The following is a 14430-nucleotide window of genomic DNA, read 5'->3' as shown; positions in this document are numbered from 1 at the left end:
TTGATGCTGAGTGCCAAGCAGTGAGGTAATGGGTCCCATTTTTATAGTCTTTGGTATGACTCGGCTGGGGTTTGAACTCACAAAAATGTACATCTTTCTCAGCCTAGAACTTAAAGAAAATTATTTTTACCCATATGAAACAATCTGGCCAGGATGCCACCTGAACGCCTCCCTCGGGAGGTGTTTTGGGCACGTCCGACCGGTAGGAGGCCACGGGGAAGACCCAGGACACGTTGGGAAGACTATCTCTCCAGGCTGGCCTGGGAACGCCTTGGGATCCCCTGGTAGGAGCTGGACGAAGAAGCTGGGGAAAGGGAAGTCTGGGCTTCCCTGCTTAGGCTGCTGCCCCCGCGACCTGACCTCGGATAAGCGAAAGAATATGGATGGATGGATGAAACCATAGTGACACATTGTATTTTCCAAAAGGTTTATTATACAGCTTTGCCGTCATGCTTTTGAATTTTGTGAACAATAATTTTTCAATGTCAAATTATGCTGAAAATTTAATTGAAAAAACATTTGTGAGCAAAATTTTTGTTTAAATTTCAGTTTGTCACAATACAGTAGTTTAAAATTCAGTGTGTAAAAAATAAATTGTAAAAAAAAAAAAAAAAGATTCAGTGCAGAAGTATTTATCGCTTCAAAACTCCAGAGCCACTTCCGATTGGCCAATGTCACGTGACTAAAAACCTGACCCCTCATTGGCTAGTTCTGAGACAGGCTCAATTGCTTGTCTTAATTTACCGGAAGTGGGTGTTAGCAATTAATTTTTTTATTACTGAATTTTTACGCACTGTATTTTAACAAATTGAATTTTTAAACACCAAAATTGTTATCAGCATGAATTTTATGTAAAAAAAAAAAAGCTAAATTAATCTTCATTCTTTAGCGGTTTCTGCAAATAAAGAGAACTGACACAACGTCGACGGTATTGCACTTGTATCGATACCAAAATAGACATTTGGCTCGATCCCTCACGGCTTCCCCAAAATGGCAGCGTTTCAGGTAAAAACCAGCGAAGAAGCTAGCTCATTTCTTCAAGCTTAATTTTTGGCAGTAAAAAGTATTGTTTTAAAACTTTTTGACAAGTGTAGCACTTTACTCTGGTGTCGAATATTAGCAAACTGTTTTCTATACTTCCCGAATGAGCTCGTTCATTAAAAGAACAAGCTAGCTGGCTTTTACTCTACTGAAAATGCTAATAATTATGAAAATAAATGTCACTATTTATATTATTTTGAGTGAGTATATCTTCGCTTCAATTCAAAGTACATTTGTGGTATTAAGCACGACAAACGTGCTTAGTGTTTGTTTTTTGTATTTTTTAAATAAGGAATGCCCGTTAACAATGTAAGACAAGTAACATCACCCATCTTCAACATATTATTTTAGTACAAAACATATATGTATTGTATCTTAATTATTAAAGTTCTAACTAACAATAATAAAAGTAGAAGTGACCATTTAATGTGTGTGTACCCAAACAGTCGCCACAAGCTGCCGAACGCAGCCGACAATTGCCGAGCGTCGCCGAGCCCAGTAGATGCACAAAGCAGCACCACGGGAAACCTCGCTCCTGTTGTCCGCCGAGCTGTGCTGTTGTCGCCTTCTGTTCCACCGCGGTCGTTAAAAGGAGAGAAAAGGTGGTTTACCACGAAAAAAATCCCCCACTTCTCTGCGTCCTAATTTGACGAAGGTAAGCTTCTCGCACCACTGCAACAATATTTAGCATTTTCATTGCTGACAGGATTGGGTCCAAAACGGGGATGCATGCGTTAGGACCTTATTTAGGGCGTGTAAGCACAGGAGCAGAATTGATGGGCTTAAAATCACCTCCACACTATGGTGGCTATTTTACTGCTCATTATTTCACACACACACAGACCCTCCCTCCTTCCACCCATTCATCCTGAATGTCCCGATGCTTGCATGCCTTTGTCCAGCCTGTGTGAAGTTCTGATCCAGCAAAGTGCGGGTTGCCTTCCAACATCCAAAAGTGTCAATGGTGGAGCCGGGCTGCCAGGTGTGGCAGTGGAACATTCACAGTGTTGGAAGTTGGGAGTGTGGTATGGCGGGGGGACACTCTCCCATCAGCCTCCATTATTTTTTTCCCCTCTTATCACCATGGGGACTTCTCCTCCGCCCCCTTTTCCTCTAAAAGGAAGTGGGCCAGGCGGCATGTATGTTGGTGGTCCCGACACACCCTAAAGGTCTGCACCATCAGCTGCATGGAGGATGAGGTTGGGGAGGGGGGGTAAGTACACACACAACCCCCCCCCCCCCCCCCCTCAACCCTGCAACACCATTTTGACTGGTGTTGTGTTTGCAAGTGCTAACCACCGAGATGGATGATACAGAAAGCTGTAGACAAAAAGTGTAAGAATGATGGAGACTCTACATCTCCTCCTCCTCCTCCTCGCTGAGTGGGCGGGACAAAAGCGCAGGCGGCTGGCTGACAGAATGGAATCTGCATCGCCGCTGCTGCGCGCTTGTTGTGTGTCAGCACACACTTGCTAATTGGAGCTGAATGGCGAGGCGGCGGGACAGCAGTGGCCGCAACATCTGCAGTCAGAAGGTGTTCCACGTTCCTTCCGGACGAGGCTGGTGCCTTCACACTAACATTTCAGTCGTGGTTGTTGGTACGTACTAGGGATGTCCGATAATATCGGACTGCCGATATTATCAGCCGATAAATGCTTTAAAATGTAATATCGGAAATGATCGGTATCGGTTTCAAAAAGTAAAATTTATGACTTTTTAAAACACCGCTGTGTCCATGGACGTAGGGAGAAGTACAGAGCGCCAATAAACCTTAAAGGCACTGCCTTTGCGTGCAGGCCCAATCACATAATATCTACGGCTTTTCACACACACAAGTGAATGCAATGCATATTTGGTTAACAGCCATACAGGTCACACTGAGGGTGGCCGTATAAACAACTTTAACACTGTTACAAATATGCGCCACACTGTGAACCCACACCAAACAAGAATGACAAACATTTCGGGAGAACATCTGCACCGTAACACAACATGAACACAACAGAACAAATACCCAGAACCCCTTGCAGCACTAACTCTTCCGGGACGCTACAATATACACCCCCGCTAACCCCCCCCCCCCCCCCCCCCCCGCCCCCCACCTCAACCCCGCCCACCTCAACCTCCTCATGCTCTCTCAGGGAGAGCATGTCCCAAATTCCAAGCAGCTATTTTGAGGCATGTTAAAAAAAATGCACTTTGTGACTTCAATTATAAATATGGCAATGCCATGTTGGCATTTTTTTCTCATAACTTCCATAAAAGTTGATTTATTTTGGAAAACCTTGTTACATTGTTTAATGCATCCAGCGGGGCATCACAACAAAATTAGGCATAATAATGTGTTAATTTCACGACTGTATATATCGGTATCGGTTGATGTCGGAATCGGTAATTAAGAGTTGGACAATATTGGATATCGGCAAAAAAGCCATTATCGGACATCTCTCGTACGTACCGATCTTTCAACTTCGTGACGTATATAGCCAAAAGATTATCAGAAATCCTCTCGGGCACAGGTGGCAAACTCAAGGCCCGAGAGCCACATCTGGCCCGCCACATAATTTTAAGTGGCCCGCCACATTATTCAATGTGGTCTTTCACGATATTTAATTGTCACAGGTAGGGGTGTAACGATACGTGGATTTGTATTGAACCGTTTCGGTACGGGTGTTTCGGTTCGGTTCGGAGGTGTACCGAATGAGTTTCCACCTGGACATATTAATCTCCCGTTTGGGAACACTTTGGCTGCACGATACAACAACGGAGGACGGCCATTGTTCAGCAGCTGCTTCTGACAACACGTCAAACATGCTAACCCATTTGAAGCGTCACCATCGCATTCAAGCAGCCTCTCCTCGGCGAGTCAGGCAGGTGTTATGAGAGTAGCGTATGTGTGTGTATGGCCCTTTAATATGTGACAGCATGTGAGGTGAGTGACATCAGTGAGTGTGTGGGCGAACAAAGTGAGGGAGCGGTAGGGTGAGTGCGGGGAGTGGCTAGTGTTTTTTGTTGGATTGGCTGTGTGCAAGACCTCAATAAAGCTACGATTTGCAACTAATCGCCGGACTCCTCATTTACCCTGGAGTCCGGAGCTGTGGAGACCCACTGCCGAGTAGAGTGAAGGGTTTTGCCCCCGAGAATACATCGGCCCCTGCGCTCTTCGACTACGGTCTGGGAGCCGGAAGCAGGAAAGGTGCAACACAGGGCTAAAGCAATAACAAATGTTTTTATAGCAGCAAATTTAAGTCCATATTGCATTAAAAACTAGATTTTGACTCACTTCTATGGTGGAAGAACAATGAGCCCATATATCCTCTTACTACCAAGTTAGCCAGGCTGGGGGGGAAAAGAAAAGTTAATCTGAGGCTGAGTTGACTTGAAACTGTTTAATGTTGCACTTTTTATATGTAAAAGAAAAGTTTTGTCATTTTATTTAATCTGAGCAACAACTTGAGGCAGTTTAATGTTGGTTAACGTGGACCCCGACTTAAACAAGTTGAAAAACTTATTTGGGTGTTACCATTTAGTGGTCAATTGTACGGAATATGTACTGTACTGTGCAATCTACTAATATAAGTCTCAATCAATCAATCAAAAAAAGGTCTTTATTTGTAGAAATGTTTTGTTAAGAAACCATTCTGAGCCTTATCTTATTTAGTTTTTATTTTATATATGTTGACCACATTAACCCTGGCAATGGACCATCTGTGTATATGTATGTTATGCCTGACAGTATTCAGTTTATATTTACATCTAACACAATTTCCCAATTTATATGGAAACGGGGTTTGTAGTACTGAAGCACTCGGCCCACTTAAATATCATCACTGAATTAGTAATTTTACTCTAGATTTAAATCATATTTAGCTATTATTAGAGATGTCCTGATCATGGGATTGAATCGGGGGCCAATATTATTATTATTTTTTTAACCAAATCTTTACTGCTGTTGTGTCCTTGTGTTTACGTTGCTAAAGATTGTACTTACGTGAAATAATCCTTCAAAAGGGATGCACGCTCAGGGAGACACAATTAAAATTTACGGATTCCCTGTTACACGTCTGAATTCCTGGAGGGTGGGTGTCTCGTCTAAATACCGGCTCGAATTTGAGAGCTGGCTGCATTGAACGGCGTCATCTATCCACAGCCGCATTTTAGATACTAATCCTTCCCACCATGGAAATAAACTGTTCCTTCCAGGTAGGATTATCACTGGAGGACTAGCGGAAAAGGAACGACTAAGCATGCTACACACACACACACCGAGCAGGACGACACAAGAAGATAACCGCTAAAGCTTGAATGTAAAGTAGGGGTGATCGATCCAGGTGTCGATAATATTGATACCTAATATAGTATCAGTGTATAAACAAGATTTTTCTTTTTGTCGTTACTATTACAATTATTGTTTACAAAGTCAGGGAGTAAGTTTGTGCTTTGAGGGCAAAACCCAAACAATTTAAATGGAAGCCACTCGTAGCTTTTGTTGTTATGTAGTTATTGTCCACGAGCCACTTTATTTTGCTTAAAAAAAAGAAAAAGATTTACAACAATAGGGGGCGTGGTTGGGGCGGGGCGTGGTTGGGGGCGTGGTTAGGAGGGGAGGAGTATATTTACAGCTAGAATTCACTAAGTCAAGTATTTCGTATATACCGTATATATATATATATATATATATATATATATATATATATATATATATATGTATGTATGTATGTATGTATGTATGTATGTATATATATATATATATATATGTGTATGTGTATATATATATATATATATATGTGTATGTGTATATATATATATATATATATATATATATACATACAATAAATACTTGACTTTCAGTGAATTAATATATATATAATAGCTATAAATATATATTTATTTTATTATATATATATATATATATATATATATATATATATATATATATATATATATGAAATACTTGAATTTCAGTGTTCATTTATTTACACTTATACACACACATAACGCTCATCTAATCATTGTTGAGTTAAGAGTTGAATTGTCCATCCTTGTTCTATTCTCTGTCACTATTTTTCTAACCATGCTGACCCTCTCTGATGATGCATTGCTGTGTGGCACGCACAAAAGTGCTTTCATCAAATGCACTAGATGGCAGTATTGTCCTGTTTAAGAGTGTCACAACATTGCTGTTTACGGCAGACAAACTGCTTTACGGTAGGCGTGACTGCTGTTGTTGTGTGTTGTTGCCGCGCTGGGAGGACGTTAATGAAACTGCCTAACAATAAACCCACATAAGAAACCAAGAACTCGCCCTCCATCATTCTACAATTATAACGTGATTGGGCAGGTACGCTGTTTATTTTGTGGGAATCTTGAATTTCGGGAGATTTTCGGGAGAAAATTTGTCCCGGGAGGTTTTTGGGAGAGGCACTGAATTTCGGGAGTCTCCCGGAAAATCCGGGAGGGTAGGCAAGTATGGTGGTACGGTACACAGCATGGCATTACACAACGTTGTGTCTTGTCAAGGCATCTTCCTGCTGGGAAATGTTGAGTAATGTGAAACAGCACCCTCTGCAGGACTCTTTCTCTACTGCAGATAGCACCATTAAAGAAGAATTGCATACATTTAAAGCAGAGTGGACGTTGTGAATGGGCGGAGGTCTACTGTCCTGCAAAAAGGCAAGTCAAAGAACCTTTATATGTGTCAGGAGTGCTATTCCTTTGTAAAAGGGCCTTCCGCAAAAAGGCAAGTCAAAGATCCTGTACGTGACAGGTGCTCCATGGTGCTTTCAGGAACCTGCTGCAAAAGCATTCCTCCCTTTTTGAATAGATCTCCAAGTCTGACACAAAACACAATAACCTTACTTTTTGTTTTGTGTGTTTTCTCTTTTTCTTCCAGACTGACAAAGATGATGAGAGGGATGGCGTGTGTGTTGCTGGGCAACCTGCTCTGCACGGGTAAGCACAAATGTGACGGCTCGCCTGGGAGGTGGTCAGTTGAGATTCCATGCGAAGCTCATCACTGAGCACTTTACCCCGCCTTTTTTGTGCTGACTCAGCTGGAATACTGTTAGCTGTGGCAACATGGCGACACTTGTAACCCATGTGCAAGCTTAAGATTTACTATGGGTCCAAAAGGACTCCGCTCATAAAAGTGTCATAAGTCAGCAATACATATCTATTTTTTGACTTTCAAAGCTTGAAACTTCAGATCTTTCTATTGATATCAAGTTTTTATTATTACGAAAGGGTTTTTGGTTGGGTGATTACATCATTGAATATGAATAGGTCAATAATTCATGACAACATTGATTTTGATACAGGTAGGGATGGGTACAAATTTTCGGTACTTTTGTGCGTGTTAGGGTTGTCTCAATACCAATATTTTGGTACTGGTACCAAAATGTATTTTGATACTTTTCTAAATAAAGGGTGCCACAAAAAAATGGCTTTATTTTAACAATAAATCTTAGGGTACATTAAACATCTATTTCTTATTGCAATCAAAGAACAATTTAGTCCTTAAATAAAATAGTGAACACACTAGAAAACTTGTCTTTTAGTAGTAAGTAAACAAACTTCAGATCTTTCTATTGATATCAAGTTTTTATTATTACGAAAGGGTTTTTGGTTGGGTGATTACATCATTGAATATGAATAGGTTAATAATTCATGACAACATTGATTTTGATACAGATAGGGATGGGTACAAATTTTCGGTACTTTTGTGTGTGTTAGGGTTGTCTCAATACCAATATTTTGGTACTGGTACCAAAATGTATTTTGATACTTTTCTATACTTTTCTAAATAAAGGGGACCACAAAAAATGGCTTTATTTTAACAATAAATCTTAGGGTACATTAAACATATGTTTCTTATTGCAATCAAAGAACAATTTAGTCCTTAAATAAAATAGTGAACATACTAGAAAACTTGTCTTTTAGTAATAAGTAAACAAACTTCAGATCTTTCTATTGATATCAAGTTTTTATTATTACGAAAGGGTTTTTGGTTGGGTGATTACATCATTGAATATGAATAGGTCAATAATTCATGACAACATTGATTTTGATACAGGTAGGGATGGGTACAAATTTTCGGTACTTTTGTGTGTGTTAGGGTTGTCTCAATACCAATATTTTGGTACTGGTACCAAAATGTATTTTGATACTTTTCGATACTTTTCTAAATAAAGGAGACCACAAAAAAATTGCATTATTGGCTTTATTTTAACAAGAAATCTTAGGGTACATTAAACATCTATTTCTTATTGCAATCAAAGAACAATTTAGTCCTTAAATAAAATAGTGAACATACAAGACAACTTGTCTTTTAGTAGTAAGTAAACAAACTTCAGATCTTTCTATTGATAATGAGTTTTTATTATTACGAAAGGGTTTTTGGTTGGGTGATTACATCATTGAATATGAATAGGTCAATAATTCTTGACAACATTGATTTTGATACAGGTAGGGATGGATACAAATGTTCGGTACTTTTGTGTGTGTTAGGGTTGTCTCAATACCAATATTTTGGTACCGGTACCAAAATGTATTTTGATACTTTTCGATACTTTTCTAAATAAAGGGGGCCACAAAAAAATGGCTTTATTTTAACAATAAATCTTAGGGTACATTAAACATCTATTTCTTATTGCAATCAAAGAACAATTTAGTCCTTAAATAAAATAGTGAACATACTAGACAACTTGTCTTTTAGTAGTAAGTAAACAAACTTCAGATCTTTTTATTGGTATCAAGTTTTTATTATTACGAAAGGGTTTTTGGTTGGGTGATTACATCATTGAATAGGTCAATAATTCATGACAACATTGATTTTGATACAGGTAGGGATGGGTACAACTTTTCGGTACTTTTGTGTGTGTTAGGGTTGTCTCAATACCAATATTTTGGTACTGGTACCAAAATGTATTTTGATACTTTTCGATACTTTTCTAAATAAAAGGGACCACAAAAAATTGCATTATTGGCTTTATTTTAACAAGAAATCTTAGGGTACATTAAACATCTGTTTCTTATTGCAATCAAAGAACAATTTAGTCCTTAAATAAAATAGTGAACATACAAGACAACTTGTCTTTTAGTAGTAAGTAAACCAACAAAGGCTCCTAATTAGTCTGCTGATGTATGCAGTAACATATTGTGTCATTCCCCACTCTATTATTTTGTCAAAATTACAAAGGACAAACTGTAAAAAAAATATTATTAATCTACATGTTCATTTACTGTTAATATCTGGTTATTTTTCGTTTCAACATGTTTTACCTACACTTCTGTTAAAATGTAATAATCCCTTATTCTTCTGTTGTTTGGATACTTTACATTAGTTTTGGATGATACCACAAATTTAGGTATCGATCCGATACAAAGTAGTTACAGGATCATACATTGGTCATATTCAAAGTCCTCCTGTGTCCAGGGACGTATTTCCTGAGTTTTTGAATATAATATTAATTAAAAAAAAGAAAAAAGATTTCGTGACCATAAAGAATATTGATGTAGTATCATAGTAGTATCGACTAGATACGCTCTTGTACTTGGTATAATTACAGTGGATGTCAGGTGTCCACCCATGGCATTTGTTTACATTGTGACACCAGTGAGCTATCGTATCGTCCTACGGTGTGTAGTGAAGCATGATTAGCTCTTCCTCGTCCTGCAGGGATGATACTTGAAAAACTCACTTTATTTGTCGCCACAGAGGCTAGTATTAGTGATGGATGGACATTAGCTGCTAACTACCCTGAGATCGGTAGGTTGTGAGTTCAAACCCCGGCCGAGTCATACCAAAGACTATAAAAATGGGACCCATTACCTCCCTGCTTGGCACTCAGCATCAAGGGTTGGAATTGGGGGTTAAATCACCAAATAATGATTCCCAGGCGCGGCCACCGCTGCTGCTCACTGCTCCCCTCACCTCCCAGGGGTGATCAAGGGTGATGGGTCAAATGCAGAGAATAATTTCGCCACACCTAGTGTGTGTGTGTGTGTGTGACAATCATTGGTACTTTAACTTTAACTTTAACTAGCTCGTCATGTTTTAAAACACCTCTTCCTGTGGGCGTTTCAGTGTAACCTTTATCGTTAGTTTTTAAGCCAAAATGCGTCAATTCTCCCTTTTATGTGTACACACTGTCTGCTTGTAAGTACTCCGTGATTGTGCGCTGCTGAACATGCTCCTCTGCTCGTAAAACCGGCAATTTCACGACGTGACGACGACGCGCCGTAATGCCTGTAAAAAAAAATAATGTGGTGAACCGGTACTTTTCAAAAAGAGTATAGTACCGTTTTTTAATTCATTAGTACCGCGATACCATACCAGTACCGGTATACCATACAACCCTGAAACATGAATTGATTAACGTGGACCCCGACTTAAACAAGTTGAAAAACTTATTCGGGTGTTACCATTTAGTGGTCAATTGTACGGAAAATGTACTGTACTGTGCAATCTACCAATAAAAGTCTCAATCAATAAAAAAAAACCCTAGTGTGTGTTAATGAATATTAATTGATTTTTATAGTAAAATTGCATTTTATCGCAAAATTTAAAAAATGAGCTGATTATGACAAATTCTATGCGCTTGTTATACAGTATCTTGTTCTATTGTCACATTTCTAAGTATGTAGGTATGACACTAAGTTGCATTTACAAGTCCAAGATGTTAAATGACACTAATGTAAAGTTTATGGTGTGTTGTTTAGTTTCTGTTGTGCTCCAGAAAGTGTTAATACTGTAAGTATTGTACTTGCGACACACCAGCTTTTTGATTATAACGTGCATCTTAGTTGTCGTTTTCATTAACAAATTTGGAGGTGTTAAAGCCGCCATGTAAAATCGTTAATGCTAATCAGTAGCATGTCAAAAGCAATGCCAATGTATATCTTAGCATCAAGCTAGCGCATTTTTGGAAAATTGAAGCCTTATTCGACTTACATTTGAGTGTTTTTTGAGTCAGTTACTTTGTTGGCATTGGAAATTGCGACATTGCCTAGAGGTAGCATGGTTCGCTGGAGTGACCACGTTGTACCAAAGTGCGCGAAGAGCACTGGCTGACTCGGCAAATGGGAGTGACGCCACGCGCAACCCAGGTACCGAAACATGGAACCATTGGATTTCACGTGGTGCCCCGTAAGACCGGTGGTATCCGGTCAGTGCCAAAAAAGTACCAGATTCAGTACCCATCCCTGAATACAGTAGACAAAAAAGATTTTGTTTACAGAGCCTACTGAACTAGAATGAGAGGTGAGGTTGAGTTCATTGAGTTCACAGTTCATCTTGTATATAACTGCCAAAGGTATTTTTTTTATTGTATTTGCAGTGGTTTAATGGCAGTTTCACTCAAGCGAAGAAGAATTATGCTCATGATTTTCTGAAGCCAAGCCAAGGGTTAAGGGGCACAATTACACCAAAACAATATTTTCTTGTTTTTCAATCGGCAAGAATGAGATTCATTTGGTTTTCATGTAAAAAGCATAGTGATGTACCAGGATTACAGTCTGTTGAAAAATAGCAGTTATAATGGAAGTCAATGGGGCCGAAAGAGGAAGTGTGTATACTTTATGTTTATATCATTGTTATCAAAAACACAATGCAATTTTATAAAAATAAATAAAAAAAACTCCCTGGTGAAATTTCAGACCACTAACCTTCAAACTGAACAATCATATCGCATAAGGAACACATGTAACGCCTGTTTTCCAAAACCCAAAACCAGTGCAGTTGGCACGTTGTGTAAATGCTAAATAAAAACAGAATACATCCATCCATCCATTTTCTACCGCTTGTTCTGTTCGGGGAGTGCTGGAGCCTATCTCAGGGCAGTGACGTGCGGTGAGGTTGATGGCTGGTGAGGCACTGACTTCATCACAGTCAGATTTACAAACATATGAACCCTAAAGAGTATCTTATTCACCATTTGATTGGCAGCAGTTAACAGGTTATGTTTAAAAGCTCATACCAGCATTCTTCCCTGCTTGGCACTCAGCATCAAGGCTTGGAATTGGGGGTTAAATCACCAAAAATGATTCTCGGGCGCGGCGCCGCTGCTGCCCACTGCTCCCCTCACCTCCCAGGGGGGTCAAATGCAGAGGACAAATTTCACCACACCTAGTGTGTGTGTGACAATCATTGGTACTTTAACTAAACTTTAACTTTACACATACAAACTGTAGCACACAAAAAAGCACATTTAATTAAAAAAACGTTATTATGGTCTTACCTTTACTTATAAGTGCGGGAACAGTGGTGTTCGTGTTGGAGGAGTTGTGAATGAATGAAATATGAAATCCGTGCTGCAGTCTGCAGGTGTACCTAATGTTGTGTCCCTGCAGTCGTTCACGGCGAGCATTGTTGTTTTTGCACTTTTTTTGGGTGGATTCGGTCTTGCAAGTGGAGGGTTTAGGTGTGGGCTTTGGTTGGTGTGGCGCTCCTGTCGGGGGGTGCATTCTGCGACGGGGGTGCATTAACCGGCACCAGGAGGCGGGATTACTGCGAGCCTCACACAGTGCGTCTTCGCAGCAGTTTTATGATTGCTCAGCACAAGAAATACGTTACACACATACAGTTGTTGACAAAATACACTGTACATTATATACCTCAGCTAACTAAACTATGGAAATGTATAATATAATTCAAATAGCAATACGGTCTCACTGCACAGCAGACCAGCAGTTAGCCTAGTCCGCAATCCATGGTGAGGCACAACTGAGTGACGTACCTCAACTGGCTGCTGATCACCGCACCGTCTCTTCTCAGTATTTGAACGGCAAATGTGAAAATTCAGCGATTTTGAATAAATATAATCTAAAGCTGGTGAAGTTAAATGGAAAATAACTTTATAGTATAATCACTGAATACATATAACAATTTAATACAATTTTTTTCTTTTTACATTTTTTTTTCTTTCCATGATGGCAGGTGAGGCGGGGCCTCACCTGCCTCCAGTGACCGCACGTCATTGTCTCAGGGGGTGCTGGAGCCTATCTCAGCTGCTTCGGGCGGAAGGCGGGGTACATCCTAGACAAGTCGCCACCTCATCGCAGGACCAACACAGATAGATAGACAACATTCACACTCAAACAGAATACAATGATTTGCAAATCCTTTTCAACTTATATTCAATTGAATGGACTGCAAAGACAAGATATTTAATGTTCAAACTGAGGAACGTAATTTTTTTTTTTTGCAAATAATCATTAACTTAGAATTTAATGGCAGCAACACATTGCAAAAAAGTTAGCACAGAGACATTTTTACCACTGTGTTACATGGCCTTTCCTTTTAACACCACTCAGTAAATGTTTGGTAACTGAGGAGAGCAATTTTTGAAGCTTTTCAGGTAGAATTATTTCCCATTCTTGCTTGATGTACAGCTTGAGTTGTTCAACAGTTTTCGTTGTGGTATTTTAGGCTTCATATTGCGCCACACATTTTCAATGGGAGACAGGTCTGGACTACAGGCCACAGTTTCCAAAAACAATTTGAAATGTGGACTCGTCTGACCACAGAACACTTTTCCACTTTGCATCAGTCCATCTTAGATGAGCTCGGGCCCAGCGAAGCCGGTGGCGTTTCTGGGTGTTGTTGATAAATGGCTTTTGCTTTGTATAGTAGAGTTTTAACTTGCATTTACAAATGTAGCGACAAACTGTAGTTACTGACAGTGGTTTTCCGAAGTGTTCCTGAGCCCATGTGGTGATATCCTTTACACACTGATGTTCGTTTTTGACCGCCTGAGGGATCGAAGGTCACGGGCATTCAATGTTGGTTTTCAGCCTTGCTGCTTACGTGCAGTGATTTCTCAAGATTCTCTTAACCTCATGATGATGTTAAGGAACGTAGATGGTGAAATCCCTCAATGCCTGGTTGAAAAATGTTGTTCTTAAACAATTTGCTCACGCATTTGTTCACAAAGTTGTGACCCTCGCCCTATCTTTGTTTCATGGAAGCTGCTTTTATACCCAATCATGGCCCCCACCTGTTCCCAATTAGCCTTTTCACCTGTGGGATGTTCCAAATAAGTGTTGGATGAGTATTCCTCAACTTTCTCAGTCCTTTTTGCCACTTGTGCCAGCTTTTTTGAAGCATATTGCAGGCATCAAATTCCAAATGAAAAAAATAAAGTTTTCCAGTTTGAACGTTGAGTATCTTGTCTTTGCAGTCTATTCTATTGAATATAGTTTGAAAAGGATGTACAAATCATTGTATTCTGTTTTTATTTACCATTTACACAACGTGCCAACTTCACTGGTTTTGGGTTTTCTAGGCCCTCGGGGGTCCAAAAAGGTTGATGTTAATTTGATCTTGTCTGTTCTTTCTTTCATTCGCAGTTGCATTAGCGTCGCTGAAAGGTAAACTTAAAATGTCCACAT

General features: G+C 39.6%; 1 protein-coding gene across 1 annotated transcript in view; it reads left to right on the top strand.

The window, feature by feature from the left end:
- Nucleotides 1-1110: 1110 nt before the first annotated feature.
- LOC133577252 (uncharacterized) overlaps nt 1111-14430 on the top strand; it is a 42657-nt gene continuing 29337 nt past the window's right edge. Inside the window, exons 1-4 of the mRNA XM_061930915.1 lie at nt 1111-1241; nt 1488-1696; nt 6935-6993; nt 14389-14409. Coding sequence (XP_061786899.1) covers nt 6945-6993; nt 14389-14409 — 70 coding nt within the window. The 5' untranslated portion in view covers nt 1111-1241; nt 1488-1696; nt 6935-6944. The remainder of the gene's footprint in view (nt 1242-1487; nt 1697-6934; nt 6994-14388; nt 14410-14430) is intronic.

The sequence above is a fragment of the Nerophis lumbriciformis genome, linkage group LG37, assembly GCF_033978685.3.
Source record: "Nerophis lumbriciformis linkage group LG37, RoL_Nlum_v2.1, whole genome shotgun sequence".
NCBI lineage: Eukaryota > Metazoa > Chordata > Actinopteri > Syngnathiformes > Syngnathidae > Nerophis > Nerophis lumbriciformis.
Note: the sequence above shows the minus strand (reverse complement) of the source record. Positions and strands in the feature narration are given on the sequence as shown.